The sequence below is a fragment of the Strongylocentrotus purpuratus genome, unplaced genomic scaffold (genome assembly GCF_000002235.5).
Source record: "Strongylocentrotus purpuratus isolate Spur 01 unplaced genomic scaffold, Spur_5.0 spur5_scaffold_15, whole genome shotgun sequence".
NCBI lineage: Eukaryota > Metazoa > Echinodermata > Echinoidea > Camarodonta > Strongylocentrotidae > Strongylocentrotus > Strongylocentrotus purpuratus.
Window position 1 is genome coordinate 5,408,337 of NW_022145600.1, and position 24,673 is coordinate 5,433,009.

The 24,673-nt window shown below is 36.7% G+C and overlaps 2 protein-coding genes and 1 long non-coding RNA gene across 3 annotated transcripts; 1 reads left to right on the plus strand and 2 right to left on the minus strand.

Moving 5' to 3' along the window:
- Positions 1-1,405: 1,405 nt before the first annotated feature.
- Positions 1,406-2,416, minus strand: LOC591768 (rhodopsin, GQ-coupled-like). Its single transcript, XM_791320.2, has one exon. It carries the CDS (start codon positions 2,414-2,416, stop codon positions 1,406-1,408), a length of 1,011 nt encoding a protein of 336 aa, XP_796413.2.
- A 10,099-nt stretch (positions 2,417-12,515) lies between these two features.
- On the plus strand, positions 12,516-13,247 carry LOC577406 (rhodopsin, GQ-coupled-like). Its single transcript, XM_777637.2, has one exon. The coding sequence runs from the start codon at positions 12,516-12,518 to the stop codon at positions 13,245-13,247; it is 732 nt and encodes a 243-aa protein (XP_782730.2).
- A 672-nt stretch (positions 13,248-13,919) lies between these two features.
- LOC115923996 lies at positions 13,920-21,306 on the minus strand. Its single transcript, XR_004064109.1, has 3 exons — positions 20,873-21,306; positions 14,353-14,356; positions 13,920-13,933 (listed from the first exon to the last, which is right to left on the minus strand). It is a non-coding gene; the product is annotated as an uncharacterized LOC115923996 (long non-coding RNA).
- Positions 21,307-24,673: the final 3,367 nt, after the last annotated feature.

Sequence of the window (24,673 nt, forward strand, 5' to 3'; positions counted from 1 at the left end):
TTAAGTAATTGCAATCACTTAAGTCTATTCGACAACTGATGGTCGCTATTTTCCTGTACCTATACCCGCTAATCAAACAAATGGGTATTTTGATTGATCTGGATGATCCAATGAGGCAATGCTGATTCTCTGAATGTAATTCCCTCAATACTAAATACCGCATTCATTCTTACAAAACGCCTGAGCCAATGACTGGAATTCATTATGTGATAACATTTAAGATGTGCTATCCTTGGATAATTCAAATAAATATATGATTAATTAAATTGAATTGAATTGAAAATTTATTGTCCCTTTCGGGAAATTCTTTTTTCACTGGTTTACAGTCTTTGTACATATATACATAATACAAGAACAATACATAATACAATAATTATCAAATATACATCGTTACAAACGTAGTTACATTCTGAAAATAATTGTTGCAATGGAAACGGAACAAGACGAATACATGATTGCAGTATAACATAAACATGGCATTCCAGGTGAAAAATTCGAACATTAAGCTTGCTGTTTATTTGAGAATATAGGTGAGTTTAATATTATGAGCCCTAGCGAAAATTAAATTCAGAACAAGGTATAAGTTGAGAGGAGTATTTACGTTTGAGTTCCAGACCTCCGGGCTTGTGCATTGAAGTGGTGAATGGCGTTGGGAACAAAAGATTGCCTGAAACGGGTTTTCTGTGTGCGCGGTGCGCACAAACGTATGCCTGAAAGGTTAAATTTAAGAAACTAAAATTCGACAGGATATATTTTCTTATAAAATATTAAAAGATATTGATGTCTGTTCTCCTTGCTTTGTATTTTGATTAATATTCAGTTTAGAATTTCGGTCTGTAAGTACTAACTATTGTATATTAAATTTGTGTTAATGTTTTTTCTGTGAATATACAAACTTTCTGTTACTAGCATTCAGATCTTTGGTTCCATAATTCTAATAAATCTTTGTTGTACAATTCTTATGTTTTACAGGATCATATTTATGAATTATTACCGACCGATTTTGTTGTCCTATCAAAATACGTTTTAGTAAATATGTAGAAGAATAATTATAAATAAACAAATGTATGAATAAACGAAGGAGTGGATAAATAGGTTTTAAAAAAAATGATTAATCAAAGCTTCAACACAATAATGAGGTAAGCTCATGATTTATTACATAAAGGACTAATACACTTTGTTGGTAAAAATTGAAGGAATTAAAATAAAGGGGAAAATATCTTTCCATTTCCCCCAGATACCTATGGAGGTACAACTCCATCCTGTTAAATTTTGATCTAAATAGTCGTAAACATTAGAAAAAAAATGTTAATTGTGAGTATATAACATAATACTAAACGACGTACCAAAGAAGAAAAGACCGTGACAAACACTCTGTATTACCTATAATCTGAGTTCCTTGTAATCAATTTGAGACAAACTCCTGCGGTGCGCGACGACAGCAAAGGATTTTCTTGAAGGCTTCTTGAAAATTGGGATGCTTCAGGCCGTAGATGATCGGATTGACCACGCTGTTTGTCAGCATGATCATGTAGCCATAGAGGGTTGACACACTGCTGCCAGGTATGATGAAGTTCACGCTGGACGCCAAAAAGCAGACGATGAAAAGACAGACGACTGTGAAAACATTCTTAGTGATCTCGATCTCCTTTTGGTTGATGGCCTTGATCATCGGTAGAGGAGAATCAGATGTAGAAGCCTTGTTCTGATGCCCCTCTGTTGAGCTTACAGAGGTATCTTTGTCGACCGCAAACTTGCCACGGAATTGCTTATTGTGTCGCAAAACATGGCGCAGAATCAGACCGTAAAATATCAGTGTAAGCATCAGGATGGTGGCGATGAAAATGCCTTGAGATGCGACATAATACAGGGCCATTCTGGTATAACCAATGAAAGCACACATGCCGTAGAATGAGGAATAACCTAGCCTCCCGATTCCTAGAACTGGGGGTAAGACCATGAACGCAGCTGACTCCATCCAGATGAACACAGCCACTGTCGCGATTTTCTTCGGGGTATGGAAACCTTGATGGCCGCGGATAGATCTTGTAATGACGTACCTTCGGATGAATCCGATAACGACAAGGGTCGAAGCGCTACACACCAGGCAGGTGTGAAGCACAGCTGCAACAGTAGCGCAAACGCCCTCAGGGAGAGGATAGCTTCCCGTCTGACTTAAAAAACCTATGACCTGAAATGGCAAGCAGGCGCACGTCAAGAAATCAGCGATGGCGAGATTGACGACCAAGATGTTGGTGATCGTACGTAGCTTCTTCGTAATAAGGACGGAGATGATCACGAGAGTGTTGCCAAAGAGACCAATAATCGATGCTCCTATCAGGATGGATGCTACAATCACTCGATGATAGAACGCTATCGTAGCTATTTCTGTGGCGGCTCCTTCGGTTGCCTCCATCGTTAGGTAATGGAAATCAAGCTTATTTACGTTGTAAATGAAATTGTGCTCATCTGAATGAGACGAATTGCTCTTAAAACTTGATGAGAAAAGGCCCAAGATCGGATCGTTTATAAATATCTAAACGAGAATCGTTTTGCATTGAGAGAGCAACAAAGTTCATGTGTCACATGATCTCCAATACGAACAGCTTTAAGTAAGCCAATTGGCTAATTAGCGATGCGGACAGTTTTTCACGCGTAAGCGTTTTTCAGTTTCATCCCAGCTCTTAGATTCCTTTGAACTCTTTGAAGCTATTTTGTTTTGTTTTCGGAAGATTTAAAATGTTTGATAACCGTAGATTATGATTGGTTCCCTACTTTTCGCTAAACCACAGATCCACTACTTCCAACTTTCGTGTTTGAAATGACCTTTCGAGATTGATATTAACGAAGCAAATTGATCACGGTAGAGTGAACCAATTAGCGGTCTGAGTTTTTTGAGTGATGTAATCATGTAGAAAAAAAAATCGTTTCTTCCACCGATCCATTAGCACTAAACTCAACACTTAAGACGAGGCTGTATTTTTATTACAGAGGTTTACATGTTAAGAAAGAAAGCTGTGATATTGAGCATTCATCCGCAAGATATGTCCTTTAATTCAATCCTGATTCAGATGGCCGCTCAGTATTCAAATTTGCATTTTCTTTGCTTTTTTAAAATCTTTATATATCAATCTGAAATCCAACTACCACATAAGTCTGTGAATATTGATGTGCATCCCCTCTTTCTTTCCTCTTCTTTTTCTGTCTTCTCCCCCTTTTACCAATATTTTGTTCCTCCATATTTGTATTATTATGTATACTTTGAGGGTAGTCATACTATCAAGCTTTGCTTATTTTGTCAACCCTCCTGTTTGATGTTCTTGATTAGTTACACCCAGCCTTACTTTATTCTACATATATTCTTTTGTCATGTGTAAATTTGCAATATTTGTTTGTAATATATTTGTAAAAATGCAAAAGAAAAAAGAAAATCAAACAGAAATAAATAAATCAAATCAAATCAAATCAAATCAGATTTAAACACAAAGAATATGTATGGGTTGCACAATTTTCAAAGTCAGAGTAATTCATTTTTAACAATTTATTTCCTTCATCTTTTTCTTTTTCTCCCTTTCATTTTGTAATTTCCCATTCATCTTCATAATACAAATGCAAAAATTCTAAAGGTCTGGCAACTGCATATGCAAGTACATATATGCCACAAACATGCAATATTTCATTTGTTATTTTTAAGGTGATTGCATGCCTTTAGTTACAGAAATATCCCATTTTGGCCATAAGCTGACATTGAATAATCGGCTCATTGCGTCCGGTCGGATGGTCGCGTTACAAGACCTTTTATGAAACGGAAGCAGAAGATCACGCGACCTTTCGTAGATTTGCCTTAGTGTTTTCACAAAGTGTAGGTTGAATTGGACTAGACCATTTGTAGATCGGCGGGGTATCTTACAAACATTACCTCCGCCATTTCGTGAATATTTAATGAGACACGAAAGGTCGGGTAACGCGACCAACCAACCCCGGACGCGACGACCCGATGATTCGAGGTAAGTCGGGTCCAAATGAGGTATCTTGCGGTGTGAGAAGAATCAACAGAAGTGCGTTTGTCAGTGTTATAACTAGTATAATGTTTTTATTTTTACATGTATTTAAATAATTTTTAATTGAATCAAACAAACAGTAAATTTACACTAATATCGCCTGATCACATTCTTATAAAAGGAACAGTTTGATATTTTGTATATATAAGCAAGATAGCGAATATATATATTTTTTAAATGTTAATGATTATTGTAATAAAAATAAATCAAAACAAATAATGAAGAAAATTGTAAAAAAAATAATGATAGGAAGTCTTACATACATGTAAAGCATGATGATATAAACTAGATCAGTATTAATCGGGGAATTAACTGAATAACATTTGCTTAGGGATAACATTGGAAATTTATATTAAAAATCTACATTAAAAGTGGTAGTGAGAGAATTTTGTACAATCAAAGAAATATAACTTTCTCATAACTAATCTGATTTCCTTAAACATTCCTCTTTTCATCTGGTCTTTCCTGTTAGTGTTGAAATCAAGTTATTTGCGGATCGAGGTTGGCCTTTCAGAAAACAAAATGCGTTGTGCCTGTGGGATTCATCATCAATATCCTTTTTTTTTGTTTACATGACAAAATATTTCATACTGAAATATAAAACGTGAAAGGCACTTAAGTAAGAAAAGTCTTTTGCTTGAAGTGGCAATTTCTCACCTGGAAGCAGATACTCCTTTTGTTCGAAAATGATTACGACACAAATAAGGTCACTCAGCAGAGTTACTCCCTATATACCCAGATCAGATGGAGAAAAGAACGGTATCGACAGAGCCCAATCTCATCTCCCTGCTCATACCTTGATAGGTTGCTAAATGTATATTGACGTATACCATGACTGTGTGTCTATTATTGTCTGTACTAGTCTCTTCATTTAGTTCTCCCTCTCTGTCATCCTTCTTCCCCCTCTATCTTTATCTCTATCTCTCTCTCTCTCTCCCTTTCTCTTTTTCTTTTATACAACTCTTCTTTTGTCTCTTTATCTAATACAACTCTTCCTTTCTCCTCCCTCTCCCCCTCCACATTTCTCTCTCTCTTTCCTTTTCTCCCTTTCTCTTTTTCTCTTATACAACTCTTCTTTTGTCTCTTTATCTAATACAACTCTTCCCTTCTCCTCCCTCTCCCCCTCTACATTTCTCTCTCTCTCTTTCCTTTTCTCTCTTTCTCTCTTTCTCTATCCCTCTTTATCTCCCCTCTCACACACTCTCTCTCTCTCTCCCCCTTTCTCTCTTTCTCTTATACAACTATTCCTTTGCCCCTTCTCTTATACAACTCTTCCTTTCTCCTCCCTCTTTCCCCTATCTTTCCCCCTCTCCCCCCCCCCTCTCTCTCTCTCTCTCTCTCTCCTTTTCTCTCTCTCTTTCTCTCTCTCTTTCCCTCTTTCTCTTATACAACTCTTCTTTTCTCCTCCCTCTCTCTCCCCCCTCTCTCTCTCTCTCCCTCCCTTTCTCTCTTTCTCTTATACAACTCTTCCTTTCTCCTCCCTCTCTCCCCCTCTCTCTCTCTCTCTCTCTTTCTCTCTTTCTCTTATACAACTCTTCCCTTCTCCTCCCTCTCCCCCCTCTCTCTCTCTCTCTCTCTCTCTCCTTTTCTCTCTCTCTTTCTCTCTCTTTCCCTCTTTCTCTTATACAACTCTTCCTTTCTCCTCTCTCTCCTTTTCTCTCTCTCTCTTTCTCTCTCTCTTTCCCTCTTTCTCTTATACAACTCTTCTTTTCTCCTCCCTCTCTCCCCCTCTCTCTCTCCCTTTCTCTCTTTCTCTTATACAATTCTTCCTTCTCCTCCCTCTCTCCCCCCCTCTCTCTCTCTCTCCCCCCTTTCTCTCTTTATATTATTCAACTCTTCCTTTCTCCTCCCTCTCTCTTCTCTTTACCTTTCTCTTCTTCTCTCTCTTTCCTTCTTTCTCTCTTATTCTTCCGTTCTCCTCCCTCTCCTCCTCTTATTTTCTCAATCCCCCTTTCTCTCTTATACAACCTCTTATACAACCTCTTATACAACTTTTCCTTTTTTCTCCCTCCCCCTCTACTCTTTTCCTTACATTTCTATCTTGACACATATAACTATTTCCTTTTTTTTCTCAATGACTTTTACTTTTGCGTTTTCTACTTTCTTTTCCTACTAAAAGAAAATTAGCCAATTTTATTATATTATATGTAATGTTAATCATGGATCACATTTATATACCATGCCGTATCATGTATCATTTTTCCCCCTTGTATGTTGGTAGAGTAATGTTTTGTATTTAAATATGGATTTGGTTTTTATTTGTAAAACATTTGTACAATTAAGTCTAGGCTGCGACGGAGAAAGATTTAGAATCGATATACCATCAAATACAATCAATAACATGGGTATTGAGAAGACGATCATTTCCTTTCAAGTTTTATAGTGCATTACATAGGAAAGTAACTTTGCTCTGTTAGAAAATTCTTTTAATTTTCGGACTCGAATTATATCACTAATATATAAGCTGGTATAAACACACTCTTGGACGCAAAACTGCAATACCTCGTGTATTTTCCCTTTCTATTAACTGACTGATGAGTAGTAAACTTCTTTATGAAAACCCGATTCGTTTGTCCTAGGTCAAAGTCGCTCTACTGGAAGAGACGTTGCTCTTTTGAAACAAAGGAATTTTTAATGGTTGGAACAGGGTAACATATATAATCTGGTATGAACGCACCCTTAGAAATATATTCCTTTGCTCGTAATAATAGAAGCAATCATTTCACCTCGAAAAATTCATCTCTAGAGCTTTCCGATCTGCCTCTCTTCGTTTCCCCTCAATTATAATCTTTATGCTCATCTTGATTACTGAATTCAACAATAATGGAGCTCTCACCATTCATTGGGAAAAACAGAATATTCACTAAATATATTTTTTTTATTTTCATGACAAATTACAAATACCAGATACCCAATTAGATTCTTGACTATACACGATCTCCGAGGCAAATAGCAATTTGATGAATAGTCGCGGTATTTACTGGAAGCCAATAATGTGAAGGCCCTTCGTATTCTTCCTTCTAATTGTTATATGTCTGTTTTTAAAGTAAAGAAAACCTACGAATGAGAAATCAAAGAAAAAAAACTTTGTAAAGGAAAACATTATGCAGTTCAAGCCCCTCCTCCTCTTTTTTGTTATAAAGGCCAATAGAAAATGCCATTAAAGCCATTTCAATATCGTTAATTCAGGTTGTCTATATATTGTTGCTTCTACCGCTCAAATGTTGGGAAATGTCAATGTCGTTTTCACTGAAACATCTTTGCAAAGGTATTATGTTATTTTGTTTCCATATAATCAACCGGAGAAGAATTAACTCTTTATTTGATTAAAAAAAGAATTCTCAAGGTAGAATGTGATATAGCATAAGTAACAGATGAATACCAAATAAAACGACTTATGAATATTTCAAAACTACATTTAGTATGGAGAATGTTTTTCGAGCGGAATTTGGCTAAAAGCGGTGTGGGTGTGTGTTAAGGTGCGTATGTGTGAGGGGCGCATGCGCACTTCCTGATTTAAGGGAAGGGGAGGGAGAAGAGAGTCGATGTTGCATTGTTACAATGAGTGTGAAAGGTTGGGGGCTTATTTATATATTTCCTGATAGGTTTCGTTCTGTATCTTTTTTCGACTCTCAGCTAATGCATTGAAATATGTCTATTTTTATTATCATTTTTTAACGTGGTCTAATTATTTGATTTTATTATGTTATAATGTATTAATCAACCAAAGCATCAGCGCTCAGAATTCATCTACCTTTCTCTGTATAATCATGTTGTATCAATCACATTTTCAAATGGAATGCAATTGAAGTTGAATTGAATCGAATACAAATTATGGGGGAAAAGGTATGTGCGTATGATTTCATGAATTGAGTACGCCTTATTTATTTTATACAGGAACGGATCCAGACGGCACAACCAGCTTTTGCCCCCCCCCTTAATTATTATTTACGTTTTTTAGTCTTCTTTATAAAGAGTGGCCATTTCATGTTCGAAATGAGAGATACTTGGAAGTGAAGGCATCTTGTGAATCAATCCGTTCTAGGTTTTTTTTAGTTCAAATAGTAGGGTATTTGTCGCATGTCTTGTCTATATATAGAAATCTTTCTCGGAATAATAAACCCAGCTGATATACTTTAAGCACACAAAATATTGTTTACACATCGTTACTAAACAATCCCCCTTCCAATCGTTTCAAATAAATTACTTTTGTGGAAGGAACATTTCGGTAAGTTTGTCGGATAAAATTGAATACAAACATAATTTAGTGCATACACGTGGGAGTGACCTTTAGACTGGGGATGCTGATTGATGCGCGGTGTCTCTCTAAAATGATATAACAAGTAAGCAATAGATGATTAAATAGAAAGAAAAATAATAACCTACCCCAGGGCCTCTTGAGCGCATTGTCAAGTATTATTTGTTTACGCCCTAATAAATTAAGAAAAAGAAATATTTCGGAGAGTTTAATATCCATGTAGGAATCGCACATTACGACTATATAAAGAGATATGTATGGTTTGTAATACTATCTCACCATTTTAATGCGTTCGTTTGAATGAAAGCGAGAAAAAAGGACGAACAGAATGGTGAAAGTTGAAAAGAAATCAAACAAAATAAACGAAAGCTATAAATGAGTTAAAAATATAGTCTATTTCAATTTCAGACTGGCCTTTGGTCAGTGGATTGTGACGTATTCACGACAAACTCTCCTAATTTTTGTGTGCTTATATTATTGATTCATGGTTTCCACTAAAGCACCTTATGATCCGAATATAATTTATACAGACTGAAAAAACACGATACAGTTTCAAGATTGTGTGAACAGACCTTCAGTTTAGTACTCAATTATTTGGCAATACTGTTGGGTTTATTCTCCTGTTAAGACACTTTGTCTAGGAGGCTATGATGTATGTTCACCTAACACGCTAAATGCGTGGGATGTACATATTTATGTGGGCAGCATAAATAAACACAGGTTGCAATATCTGCCTTCTAAGTGCAATTACCGCGGTGCACATGCCTGCACGAAACGCTGTCAGAAAAAAAAAATAGAAACTACTACAGCGGCAATCATTTCCCTTTTACGCACTGAACAATGGATTTGATTTGAGCCTACACTCTTTTTGGCCTTTCAAGCGGTTTAAGGAATAATTTTGCAAAATTTAGTTATCAAGTGTTTTAACGTTGATGATGGTAGCTCTAAGCAGGTCAGTTTAAAAGAAATTCATTGTATATTTCGTCGATAGATGGCTCCGTTGCATTTTTCGGATTTCGTTATATTGACTATCAGGCTCGTGATCTTTAACAGGAGAGGCATAAGAATTCTTGAGAAGTGTTCCAACTTATAATATTCTGCGCTCATGACCAGAAGACAAGGACTTGATAACAAGACAGTGAAAGCGAGGTCAAAGTCTATTTACGGTTGTTGTGAAATTATTTCTATTTCTATATCAACTTTTTAAAAGCTACATGGTAAGTTATTATAAATAATAATAATAATAATAATAATAATAATAATAATAATAATAATAATAATAATAATAATAATAATAATAATAATAATAATAATAATAATAATAATAATAATAATAATAATAATATTGGATATTTATATAGTGCACATATCCACCCAATTTCACTGCCATTCATCACGTTTACGTGTCAGTGTACATAGAAGTTACCAGACTAATATAGTTACTAATAGTCTAATTTCATGTGACAGCATTCCCTCTTTTAATTGAATATCAAAGAAAAGAAAAGTGAAAAATAATGTACATCCCAGGCCCAGGATTTTAATTCCCTCGTGCAGTGGCCAAGTATCAGACAACGACAAACTGTGTATTCAGTGTTTTATGTGAACCACTGTATATAAGGTTGACGAAACATCAGCAAATCTGACACTCTGTGCCTTCTGAAAGAAGTGGAACAAAATTACGACATTTTATTTATTTATTTATTTATTCATACATGTTCACAATTTCACAATTCATTGGAATTAACATCACATGAAACGGAATATAATATGACAAATCATTTTTAATTTTACAATCCATTTTAATTGACTTCACATGAAAAAGAATATAACAATGTTTTTATCTAAGACAAGTTGCAACTATAAAGGTGATGAAACATAAGCAAATAGAGCTTGAATCGTTACAACACCTTTAAAATATATGATATATGACAAATAAAATCCCCAAAGGGTTGTGAACGATTTACACTATTTATAAAGAATAAGAAACAAAAAGAAGAAAACAGAAGTATATTGTTAAGTCAAGTAAAAATTCATGTTCGATATAATGAGAACTGATATATAAATTATTATCTAAGTAATATTTTACATCTGTGAAATGATAATACATTTGAGTGCTCTTTTAAAGGAGTTTGGTGATTTTATATTTCGAATATTATTAGGTAGAGAATTTCATACATCTGGACCCCTATGTCTGACATACTCAACACGTTCCAATACAATTTTAATATTTGCTATTCCAACCAGGTATTATCCTTCATAATTTAGAAATCAATGATTGCCGAGATATATTGAAAAGGCAATACCCCAAAAAGACAATTTATTGCCCATCCAATGAATTTCGACAATTGTATGTTTATAAAAGGTTACTTTATATCGACACTTCTGATTGCTTTTCCACGATGTGTTGGAATACTAATTATGCCCTGTAAATATTTCCCTTATTTAAACCAAAAAAGTGTCAAATTCCATTTCTTACGGACTTATAATTGACCTAACTCAAGGCTTACCTTCTAGTTCTATCAACATATTCATTTTAATTCAAAGTGTTGTAAGACTTATACGAGAGACTAGGGCAAAATTGTTGATATTAAAGGGTTTGATAATATGGATACCCTTGATAGGAGGCAAGCGAACCTCAGCATTCGAAGTTAAGTTTATACGATGTTTATAATAAGTTTCGTGATGATGTGTGCGCTTATTCAGACGATTCTATCATATGATTTGAAAATGTTCGTTTAATAATTTTCCTCTTTTTTTAATTATTTATATAATTATATATATATATATTTTTTTTACCACATCTGCATTTTACTACAATGGAATCCAACTGAAAAGACCTTGTATTAAATTCAGAAAATCTCGTCCGATAGCATGGATCGGGTTCTATTAATGTCATATTTTAACTGCGTTCTTTTCATCTGAATTTCATTTAAATTGTTAAAGGTAGTGTACCCCTTTTGCTGCAAACATCACATTCTGTAGAAGTTTGCAGGAATTTTGAATATGTCTCGTATGTCCTATCCAGGGCTCAAATTATGTTTTTGTCCACGGGGGATCTTCAACAACAAAAAAGAGCCCCCGTGAACCTTCTCACGGGGGCTCTTTTAGTGCTGACGGGGGCTCTTATTTTAATACAAATTTCCATTGAATTGGTACCCATGAAACTCCTAAATTCCTTGGAATTTTATCATTATCATTTATTTAAGTTGGCATTTTCCCTCTTAGAAATTTACTTGTTACATAGCTGTAATGACTTGTCCTTATGACAATCAAAGCTGAACATTAACGAAATTGCTCAAAAGGCAGCAAATTGTGGATCTAATCACATGCAGTTGACAGAGAGGCGACACTAATGGGCGAGTGTATGGATATTGCAATCACTTAACAAAGGCATACTTCGCACGAGGCGATAAATCGATCACAGATTCAATTACGGTATAAAGAGGACTTGAAACAGGTGATTGGGCAGTATATGAACTCTGGCTGATCATCCTAAACGCTGGCTAATAATTCTGGACCTTTTAAATAAAAATCTTCAGGAAGGAAACTGTAATGTTAACCGTTGGAAAGCCTAATGGATATTGCATATTGGTCAGAGCAAAGGCTTATGTGAGTTAAAAGGACGTCTACTTGTGTTGCCTGCAGTATTGCTATTGCATTCTAATTAAGATATTAGAAAAAAAAACGTGTTTTTGTTGCTATTTACCTTCCGGAACGTTCATTTCGAAACTTCGCTTCGCTTGCTAGGACGCTTTGAAAGGTTAGTGTGGTCTTAGTTGTTGACGTTCTCAGTCATTAAGAATCAACCATACTCAACAGCGAAACAGTAGCCTTCCACCTTTTTTATAATGGAAAACGCAACAGACATTTATTTTCTTTATGTATCAATGGTCGTTACACAGGTTGACTCAACAAGTTTGGACATGATCACGATAATTCCAAGTGTGACATCAGAATTGAGTGTCGTTGCTTTCAATCATCGAGCAATTGTTGCAGCCATTTTGCTCGTATTCGCATTGGTTGGTTTATTTGGTAACGCCCTCGTCATCATTTCAGTCATCGTTAGCAGAAAGCTTCGGACGATCACTAATGTCCTGGTGGTCAATCTAGCTTTCGCTGATTTCATGGCATGTACCTTCTTACCGTTCCAAAGCGCTGGTCTCCTAAGTCAAACAGGAAGATACCCTCTGCACGAGATGGTGTGCGCAGCCGTTGCCGCAGTACAATACATCAGCGCATGCTGCAGTGTATACACCCTAGTCGCTATAGCATTTGTCCGTTGGTACGTCATCACCAGATCTATTCGTGGTCACCAAGGTCTTCATACCCCGAAGAAAATCGCCATCATGGTTGTGATCATCTGGATAATCTCAATCTCATTCATGGTCATACCTCCTGTTCTTGGCATTGGAACACTCGGTTATTCCGTATATTACAGCATATGTTCTGTGACAGATACAAACGAACAAGGTGGCTATTTTGTCTTTCTTCTAGGGACACTGATCGCCATTGCCCTTCTTCTCACCCTTTTATTTTACATTCGTATCTTACGCCATGTCTTGAGACATAATAATCAGTTTCGAGACAAGTACGCGGTTGATGAAGATGCCGGTTCAAGCTCAACAGAGGCGCATCAGAACAAGGCTTCTTCGTCCATTTCTGCAGGTTCTTGTCCACCAATGATCAAGGCCATCAACCGGAAAGAGATTGAGATCACTAAGAATCTCTTCATGGTCGTTTGTGTTTTCATGCTCTGTTTCCTAGGCACCATTGTGAATTTCATCATCCCTGGTAGCAGCGTCTTAACTATCTACAGTACCATGATATTGTTAGTGAACAGCATAGTCAATCCGATCATCTATGGGCTCAAGCACCCCAACTTTCAAGAGGTCTTCAACAAAATTCTTTGCTGTCGTCCCGTAGAATAGACATCATGCGAGACCGATCCGAACATTCATGGCAGGCTCTTCGACTGGCGCATTGAGAACTGTTGACTAAAAGAACTATTTAACAAAATAACAACAAAAAACGTCTAAAACGTATTGAACAGCTTCATTCGAAAACCATCGAAATTTAAAGTCTAATGACGGCGGCCAAAGTTGTAAATAGTAGTCAAACAGTTTGTATTGCACAAACAGGGGCTACTTCAGGACATGTTGCATTATCGATACTTTAGGTACACTCTAAAAGAACTATAGTTCTAATATAATCTGTGTGGTAAATACGAAACATGCATGTCCAGATGTTTATAAAGGTTTACACAACATCAAATGAATTATGATAATAAATTGGCCATTTGTAACACACTAAAATTGTCAATTTGACACTCCTGGCGCAGGTTATGAGAAATGAGTTTGATACTACAGTACAGTCTTGGCATTTAACGGATATTGGTTAAAAAATTTACACAACAAAACATGCATCTTTCCATTTCTACCAAACATGGTTACAATTTTACGATTCTCTCTTTGTTTTTAAAGACTCCGATGATATATAGGAGTTTCTTTGTTTGTCCTATGTAATGTAAAACTGTTTCATGAGCAATTTTTAATGGAGCAGGTAGAGCAAAGATTGTTAGTAATAATGTTGGACATTAGAAACTGTGATTGAACAACTTCTCATCGATTAAGCTTGTATCTGGTAGTGGGATTTAAAATTTATTATTTGCTATTTCTTAAAGGTAAAGACCAGTATTGGAAACGCCCCAATTTCAAAAGATGAAAATAAAGCTCTTATTTAATACCAATCATGTGAAAGAATATGTTTTTACTAATACACGACGATAACAATTTTGCCGGGAAACCGCCTACTTATTGATATATTTGGTAAATTAGTTCATCTATTGGTATGTGAGAGATAAACGTACCTGTCGCGCATGTGTGCGTAGTCCCATATACATCTTACTGTGTACAGTGCTTGTAACTGTACCAAGACTGGGCCAAATTTCTTATCATATTGATGATTCCAGAACCTTGCAGTACACACCAATACTTATATGCTAGATGATCAACCTTTTCTGATCGATTCCACAACGTTTCTTTCACAATGCAATCGCATGACCATAACTGGTCTTTATCTTTAAGGCTCGTTCAAATAAGACGCAGTAAACCACCGCTTTAAACCATCGCCGGAACTTGTTTAACGTGTAGATACATGGCAACAGCGCCTAATATAAACAAAGGTCCTCCGCTTATCCACTTAACCATACATTATAAGATACAGAAATATGGAAGCGTATTACACTCATTCATGTCATCATTAAAACAAAAAACCGAGGTCTTGCAGCGTCATATCTAACCGATGCTTTACATGTGATTTAAAGGGACAATCTAACGTTTGTAATAGTACCTTTTATTTATGTGAAAGCCGAAATGAAGAGTGTTATGAATGTCGCATATATTATGAGATCACAAAATGTACGCGTATCTCAAATTTGATTTTGACATAATTTAGGGACAACGCTCCTGTTTGTCGTAAACGAAAAATATCATTAATTTATGTTTATCTCTCTTTGGTTACTACTCAAAATATATAATGGATAGCATATTATTACAAGTCCGCTAACAAGAAAACACCCTCCTGAGTACAAGAAATTGCACAGCTTTCTTATTTTTTGTCCATTTTATGCCCCTTTCACTAGTCCGCTTCTCTGATTATTTCTGCTTACTTTGGTAAGCAGATCTATTAAGGTTGAATATTTCTTTAAGCCTGCTGGTGATACAAATAATGATGTTAATAATGAAAGTCGATTCTTATATAGCGCTTATGTATGCTCTGGCCGAGGTTTAAATATACAAATGTTCTTATAATTGTCGAGCACGTAAAGCTAACATTGAACTTTGACGGTGTTAGGTACAGTAATGATAGCCAAGAACTATTTGATTTCAGTTTATCTTCATTCTTTTCGTACAATTTATTGTAGTTTAATTCAACGTTGTATATTATGCATGTCTAGTAAGCTTAAAGAGTATAGTATAGAGTAAGACTAAAATATTTCCTTCAGCTTTACAAAAAATTCTATGTGAATGTATTTGGTACATCTTTCTCCCCACCCCCTAGACGTATACACACATCCGCCCTTTTCCTCTAGCGTTCTTCTCTTGCTCTTCTTCTCTCTATTGCGAACCCCTTGTAAGAATATTACCCTGACTTTCAAACCCTGTTTCTCACTAGGAAGTGAAGGCTGTATTCGTCCTTACTCTTTCTGAGCATACAACTCGATTATTGCATGAATTGTATTTTAATCATATAATTATATCACTTTATGGCCACCTTTCATAAGTTATATCCAATTCACTTTTAACCCTTTTACTTAAGTACAATGTTCCTTATTGAATTGCAACTTTTTTGTATTAGTATAGAATATAGTCTTTGAAATTATGCACTTGCACTCATGAAAAAACAGAGTCTTGCTCTTTTTAGTTCATTTAATGCGGTTTGTAACCGGAACGATGACTGGACGAATCAATAAATAAAATATGGCAATGATAACAAAATCAAGATGTAGTGTTCTTTTTTGCTTCAAGAACTGTTTCTTGACACCTTTACTTTCTCTCGTGAAGTTGTCCTGTCTAATCTTTGTATTTTCTTTCAAGGCCATTTTAACGTTTTTCTTTCCGAATGAAATGATTTGTGTATTGTTTTTTTTTACCTGAACTTGGTTTGATTGATGGTGCGTTAAAACCGAAAATCCATGTATTGGTGCGTAATGACAATCAAAGCTGAACATTAACCAAATTGCTCAAAAGGCAGCAAATTGTGGATCTAATCACATGCAGTTGACAGAGAGGCGACACTAATGGGCGAGTGTATAGATATTGCAATCACTTAACAAAGGCATACTTCGCACGAGGCGATAAATCGATCACAGATTCAATTACAGTATAAAGAGGACTTGAAACAGGTGATTGGGCAGTATAAACTGTGGCTGATCATCCTAAACGCTGGCTAATAATTCTGGACCTTTTAAATAAAAATCTTCAGGAAGGAAACTGTAATGTTAACCGTGGGCAAGCCTAATGGATATAGCGTATTGGTCAGAGCAAAGGCTAGTGTAAGTTAAAAGGAGGTCTACCTTGTGTTGCCTGCAATATTGCCATTGCATTCTAATTAAGATATTAGAACAAAACGTGTTTTCGTTGCTATTTACCTTCAGGAACGTTCATTTCAAAACTTCGCTTCGCTTGCTAGGACGCTTTGAAAGGTTAGTGTGGTCTTAGTTGTTGACTTTCTCAGTTATTAAAAATCAACCATACGCAATAGCGAAACAGTAGCCTTTTCCCCCCTTTTCTATAATGGAAAACGCAACAGATATTTATTTTCTTTATGTATCAATGGTCGTTACACAGGTTGACTCAACAAGTTTGGACATGATCACGATAATTCCAAGTGTGGCATCAGAATTAATGCCGTTGCTTTCAATCATCGAGCAATTGTTGCAGCCATTTTGCTCGTATTCGCATTGATCGGTCTATTTGGTAACGCTCTCGTCATAATTTCAGTCATCGTTAGCAGAAAGCTTCGGACGATCACCAATGTCATGGTGGTCAATCTGGCTTTCGTTGATTTCATGGCATGTACCTACTTACCGTTTCAAAGCGCTGGTCTCTTTAGTCAAACAGGAATGTACCCTCTGCATGAGACGGTGTGCGCAGCCGTTGCCGCAGTACAATACATCAGCGCATGCTGCAGTGTATACACCTTAGTCGCTATAGCATTTGTCCGTTGGTACGTCATCACCAGATCTATTCGTGGTCATCAAGGTCTTCATACCCCGAAGAAAATCGCCATCATGGTTGTGATCATCTGGATATTCTCAATCTCATTCATGGTCATACCTCCTGTTCTTGGCATTGGAACACTCGGTTATTCCGAATATTACAGCATATGTTCCTTGACAGATACAAACGAACTAGATGACTATTATGTCGTTCTTCAGGGGACTCTGGTCGCCATTGCCCTTCTGCTCACCCTTGTATTTTACATTTGTATCTTATGGCATGTCTTGCGACACAATAAGCAGTTTCGAGACAAGTACGCGGTTGATGAAGATACCGGTTCAAACTCAACAGAGGCACATCAGAACAAGGCTTCCTCATCCATTGCTGCAGGTTCTCGTCCACCTATGATCAAGGCCATCAACCGGAAAGAGATCGAGATCACGAAGAATCTCTTCATGGTCGTTTGCGTTTTTATGCTCTGTTTCCTAGCCACCGTTGTGAATTTCATCATCCCTGGTACCAGCGTCTTTACTCTCTACAGTACCATGATATTGTTCGCGAATAGCATAGTCAATCCGATTATCTACGGGCTCAAGCATCCCAACTTTCAAGAGGTCTTCAACAAAATCCTTTGCTGTCGTCCCGTAGGATAGGCATCATGCGAGACCAATCTGAATGTTCATGACAGGCTCTTCGCTGGCGAATTGAGTACACTTTACTGAAAAGGGGGCAAAATCACGTGAACAGGAAAAAGTATGGCCCTTCCAAAACTACCCTTCGAAAACCATCGAAAATCAAATTTTAATGATGGTGGCAAAAGTTGGAAAAGAGATACAGGTTTTTGCAAACAAAGAGGGGGTACCTCAAAACATGTTGCATTGTTGATACTTTAGGCACTCTCTTAAATAATTACATGTCCGATATAACCTATGTTAGGAAATATAAGATATATGCATGTCAAGATGTTTATAAAGTTTTATACAAGAATTTTACTGGATATTGGTTGAAATTTTACCCAACAAACATGCATGTTTCCATTTCTACAAAACAAAGTTACAATTTTACGCGTCTATTTTTTTTTAAAAGACTGTGATGATAGATGGGGGTTTCTTATTTCTCCAATGTAATGTAAAACTGTTTTATTACACATTTTGAATGGAGCGGGTGGAGTGAAGATTGTTGGTCAAAATGAGGGACATGAGAAATTGCGATTGAACTACTTCTCATCGATTAAGTTTGTATCTGAAAGTGGGATTTAAATTGTATTTATTTGCTATTTCTTAAGGCTCGTTGAAATATGACGCGGTAAACCACCGCTTTAAACCAACGCCAGATCTTGTTTAACGTGTATATACATGGCAACAGCGCCTAAACAAAGGTCCTCCGCTTATTATCAACCTAACATATAATATATAAGATACAGAAATAGGAAAACGGATAAAACTCATGTCATCATTCAACCCCAAAACCGAAGTATTACAGTGTTATATCTGAACGAGGCTTTACATGTGCTTCAAAGGGGCAATCTAACGTTTGTAATATGTCTATTTGACATGTGTGAAAGTAAGAAAATAAGGAGGCTTTGATTGTCGGAAATATGGTGAGATCCCTAAATCTATGCAAATATAAAAATAGATTTTGGTCACTGGATTTTGAGGTAATATATGACAACTCTCCCGTTTGCCGTGTACAAAGGAAACAAAGGACGCTCTGAGTGATGTATCTTGAAATATTGACACTTTGTCTATTGACCCTTTTGTGTATGGAGACAATTAAGTGGCATTTCATCACGGTGACATTAGCTAATTTAAAGTGCTGCAGTTCCATACGAAAAGTGATTACAACTTTACAACAAAAAAGCACATCTTTCTATTTTTGATGTCCTTTCTTATGCATTTTTCACTAGTCGGCTTCTCTGATTTTCCCTTACTTTAATTAGTGTAGTTTTTTTTTAGGTTGAATGTTTCATTATTGCGTGCTTGTGATAAAAATAATGATGATAATAATGATATTGGATTCTTGTATAGCATTCATATCGGCTCTGACCTTGATTTAAATTACAAATTTACAAATAATTGTCAAGCACGTAAAGTAAACAATGAACTTTGACGGTATTAAGGCACAGAGTGAATAGCCAATAACTATTTGAATTCAGTTTTTTTATATCCTTTTTCTCCTCATAGGATTGAATTATATTTAAAATAAAAAATGTTTATTATACATGTTTAGTATGCTTAAGAATATTGTATGTTTAGGTTGTGGGATAAACATGAATGTACACAAAATGTTTAGAAACGAAAATTTAGCTTGTAATTATATTGATAATAATAGTAAATATTTCTTATAAAGCACTTAAAAATCATCTATGAATGGTAAACTATTATACATCTTATAAAATAGTTTTTTATCCCAAATTATTTGTGTCTGGCATGTTTTCACGCTGGGATGAACAGGAGACATTGTTTAAGAGAGTGTAAAAATCGACTGCCTCCAAAGTAATACTTATGTGATGTTTGAATAAAACGATTGGGATTTGGCTTATAATTCGATCGGTCTTTGCAGAACCAAATACATCCCTAACAACATTAATCATGCCCCACATGTCAAATATCAAAGAACATTTGTGCGCGCGCGTGTATGTGTACGGGTGTGTGTGTGTGTGTGTGTGTGTGCGTGTGCGTGTGTGTGTGTGCGTGTGTGGCTTTGCTTCTGCAAAGCATATGCAATGCATCTCATTTGATACATTCAAATCATTCTCTCACGTTAATGCTTTTGCGCAAGTCGATTTTTGCACTCTCGCAAATAATGCCTCCTGTTCATCAAAGCGTGAACACATACTACACTAAAATGGTACCTGACTTTTAAAATGAAACTTTTTTAAACTCACACGATATAGTGTCTTTTTTACGGGCACTCACATGTTAACCCGTTGACTACTGAATTATATTAGTCCCATAGGCTTAACCACCAGGTTCCCGTGAGCAAAGGGTTAATCCGAAGACAATGACGTTCGCATCCCAACGGGCACCTGTTTAAAACCTGGGTAGAGAGGAGCAATTTAGATAATAATAATAATAATAATAATAATAATATTCGGTTTTGTATAGCGCATATCACATTATAACGTTTGTATGCGCTTCCAAAGAGCTTTGGAAATGATTACTCCGGCTTTAGCATGGCTGCCATTACGGTGCTCTGGCATTTCAAGGAAATAATTCCTGCCTGTTACCCATTAATCTCACCTGGGTCGAGTGTGGCAAATGTAGATTAACGTCTTGCCAAATGAAATTAGTAACACAGTTTAGGGGAACTCTGCAACCAGCAATTTAGATGGAGCAATAACAAGCCTCGGATTTTCAGAACTCAGAAATGCCTGCTGCATGACAAAAAAGCAACCTATCATGTCTGAATGACTGTTTAATTTTTACAAATAGCCTAAAGTTTTTTAGAATTACAGAAAGTCCCCCGCTCAAGTTTTTGTTTGTTTAATCTTTGTAATGTTTTGTACGGTGTACCTCCATTATGGTTCATGTACAGGGTACAAGTACCTGTATATATGCCAGTTTTTCACGAGCAAAAGGCATTTACAGAATGTGAGTCTGACATAGCTTTACAATTTAAACAATAGGACTGATATGATCTACATGTAGTTTAAAAGAACATAATAATAATAAAAAACAGATTAACATGTATCATATATTTTTAAAGGAAGATTTCTCAGATTTTAGAGAAAGTCTAAATCTTTGAATCATAACATAAGCAAATTGTTTTGAAACTTGTTGATAATAATGAATAGTTCCCAAGATCATTTAAAAGAACAGCTGTACATTTACAATATAATGCCTTGGTCACAAATACCCTTACGGGCTGCTACGAACGCCGTACGAACGATTTTCAGACCATTTCGTAAGATCTTCTTAAGAAGGCCGTACGAAACAAGCGCTCGTAAACCGTTCGTAGACCGTTCGTAAGAACGCAGATTGGTCGATGGTCTTGTCCAAGATTTTTTTTAACATCGTACGAAACCCTCTCTTCGTAAGGCGGCCGTACGAACGCCGTATTTACATCGTAAGAACCACGCAAGATCTACGTACATTTCGTAGGGTCGAGGGACAATTCTAGAAGCTTCAAATTATTACGATGACCGTAAGAACGCCTCAAGTTGTTCATAGAGGGCTCTTACGGCGTTCGTAAGAACGCCTTACGAGCGGAGATTCTTATGGTCTTCGTACGAATGACTCCTGGCGTTCGTAAGACGTTTGTAAGGTGCTCGTAACGTGTACGTACACAATTTATGCAAATTTTGAGTTTTAACGGTTATAAAGCCTCACTCTGTTCTTAGTATTCGTCGAAGGTGCATCTCCTGTCGAAGAAATATGGGACCAAAGGGGAAATCTGTTAGAGGGAAGAGAGGGAAGGGAAACAAACGTAAGGAAAGAGATGAGGAAGGAGAAAGACGAGGAGAGCAGCAACAACAGTATCAAGCAGAGGCGTCGGAAGGGGGGGGGGGGGGGGGGGAGGGGCAGGGGGGCATTTGCCCCCTCCCACCCCCTATACAAAAAAAAGCAGTAAAGGAGTAAAGATGGTTTGTATTTTTTACCCAAAAAGAACACAAAAAAGAACAAAACCTGAATTGAATCACATATAAATTATATTCCATTCAAAGAAAAGGAAAGTTAATAGGGATTGAATTTCGTATACATTCCGCTTGCTCATACATTTTATCATTAGAGGTTTTTATAATAATATACATGCGATTTGCGCATATGAAATATTGTAAGAGGATGGGAAAGTGTTTTTTTATTTGTTATTATAGTGGTGAGAAGACATGAGCCCCTGAACAGTAGTGTACTAATGGGCGGGGGTATTTCTAATTCGATACCAGCGATTTACAAACGTTGCTGAAATGACATGATTTTCCGGTATTTTTTCTCAATTTTTTTGTAAATCATATCTTTTTATGCGTTTGTTTGAAAATTACTAATTCCCAAATTAACAACTGGGAATAAAAATATGCTTATTTAGAAGCCTTCATGTCAGGGCCTGCAGAACGGCGGGGCTCGGGGCTTGAGCCCCCCCCCTCACTTTTTTAAAAAAGAGAAAAGGAAAGAAATAGAGAGAACAAAATGTGTGGCCTAGCAATGTCACAAATGAGATATCAAAATATGCTCATCTGACCGTAATTAGATGCCGAAAACCTTTGAGCTTCCAGGGGCTCTGCTCCCTGGAACCCCCGACAATTAGTGACCTGCCAGTGACACAAATAAGGTATCTAAATATGCTTATCTGACCGCAATATAATGCCTAAAAACCATGAGCTTCCGGGGGGTTAGTCCCTTGACCCCGCCGGTGCAAAGCCCCCGGACCTCACGCCAATTTACGCTACGCTCGCTACACTCTAACCTGATCGTTAATACTCCACTTTGAAAAATGTTCCGTGGGGCCTGCATGTAACATGTAGGCCTAGGAGTGGTGGTGATCTAAATTTTCCTTCTGCCCCCCCCCCCCTCATCCAAACGATTTTGCTCATTACGCCACTGCCCCTGGAAGGTGAGCCCCCTGGAATTTTTGCCACCCCAATCCCAAACTGCATTCGGCGCGCCTGATATCAAGAAATGATGGCCAAATCGGAAGCGACCAGGAGGAGGCGGTGGAAGATGACGACGACGAGAAGGAGGGAGAACCATCAAGACGGCAGTTTGACGGCGATGAAGATGAGGTAACGGCGAAACTAAGAAAGGAGAAGTAGTCCTATGACTTTGATGCCACCACAGAGCAAAAACTTGTTGACTTCTTCGGTTAACATGACTGCTTTTAAAATAAAGGAAGTAACAGATATGCTAACAGCAAGTTCAAGAAACACTTTATGGAGTTGCAGTTGCAGTTGTAGTCTTCTTGGCAATATTGTCATCGTGCAATATCAAACTTTCAACAGTCATAGAATTTTCGACAGTATACGGCAGCGCTTTTTTTGCAACCCGACCAAATAGGAAAAAAAAATCGTAAGATCTTCTTACGAATGACTTGTGAATGCCGTGAGTTAAACGTACGACCACCTTGCGAAAACAAAAACTCGTAAGATTGGCGTAAGTCTGACGTAAGAAGAACACAAGGCGTTCTTACGAAAAACTTACGAACTCTGGGGCCATTGTATAACCGAAAATCTTCGTTTCTCAAGAAGGTCTTGAGTTGTTCTTGCGAATTAAACGGCGTTCGTACGAACTCCGTAAGAAGGACGTAAGAAACTATGCCCCATCTGCGAATCTCTACGAACTCTGAAAATCGTAGGAACAGGGAGATTCGTACGAACGAATCGTTCGTACGAACATTTGTGACCGTGGCATACATGTACATGTATGTAATACACATGTTAACTTGGTTTGATATTTGAACCAGTTGTTTATAATTGGGAGTGGAATACATATACGGTACATCTAGTCAAAATGCATTCCGGCATAGTGTACATGTACATTGTACACAAATACGTTTTATCATTAATTACAGATATGTACACAGTCAGTCACAGTGTTATCTATTGATACCATCAGCTCATTGTAAAAGTGTATAGACTATGTACAGTATATTCAGTTGATTTGATAGCATCCACAACACAAAAGTGAGTGCATATCATGTACATGTACAAGTATCAATCTCAAGTTTATTTACAAGGAATATTGATCAGCAAGCTCCAGTGAATAAGTTTGTCCTTTAAATGCAGTAAATTAGGTATTCTACTCTATTAAAATTCTTTGTTTTTCTGAGCCCATTTTTTAATCACACTTGGGTACATTACAAATGTCATTAAATTGGGAGATTATTTTCCCTAGTGTCTAGTTTTATAGGTTGCCTCAATGTTCAATCAAAACACTTTGCATTGATACTATCAACAAAATGTTTACAGTACATTTTGAAAGACCCATGCCTTCTCCCATAGTTTAAAAGATAAAAAAGGAAAGTTTCTAGCAACATAATAATTATTTTAGAGTTGTGAAATAGAAATCTTTCAAAATTTGCCAAATTATTTGTAGAAAAGATAATACATGTACTAAATTGCTGCTTTTTTGTCTGGGTAGCGGTAATCTTTTCTTGATTTCATTGCCGTTTTGCTGAACCTATTCTGACTAAATTAAAATCTGTTTTGCTTTTGCCTGGAGCATGTAGATGGGCCTTTACATGTTGTACACATACATACAGTACCTTCAAAACCATCTCATACATCCTTCCCCAAGTACACCCTTTTAAAGCATCATTTCATTTAATTGTTATCTACAGTGTAAAGGCCTTACAGTACATGTATGATGCAAACATCTGATAATTGTGTACTTCATGAATCTGTACATACATGTAATTACCAAGAACACCCCCCCCCCTCAATTTTTTTTTTTAAAATTAAGTTGCCCTTCATGAAATTATTACTTGTATTGGCATGAAAAATGGTGAACTTCAAATCTTTGCATCTTCCATTTATTTTAGCAATGCTTTAAGTCATTTTTCTATCAATAGGTATAGCAATTGGTGGTATCTCACTGTGTTTAAATGTCACGGTTGGAAAGGGTATCCTACTGTAGGAGATGAGAAAGACAGATGAGAGGAAGGGGAGGGTGCAGAGAGGCTGGAAATAGGGAGAAAGAGAG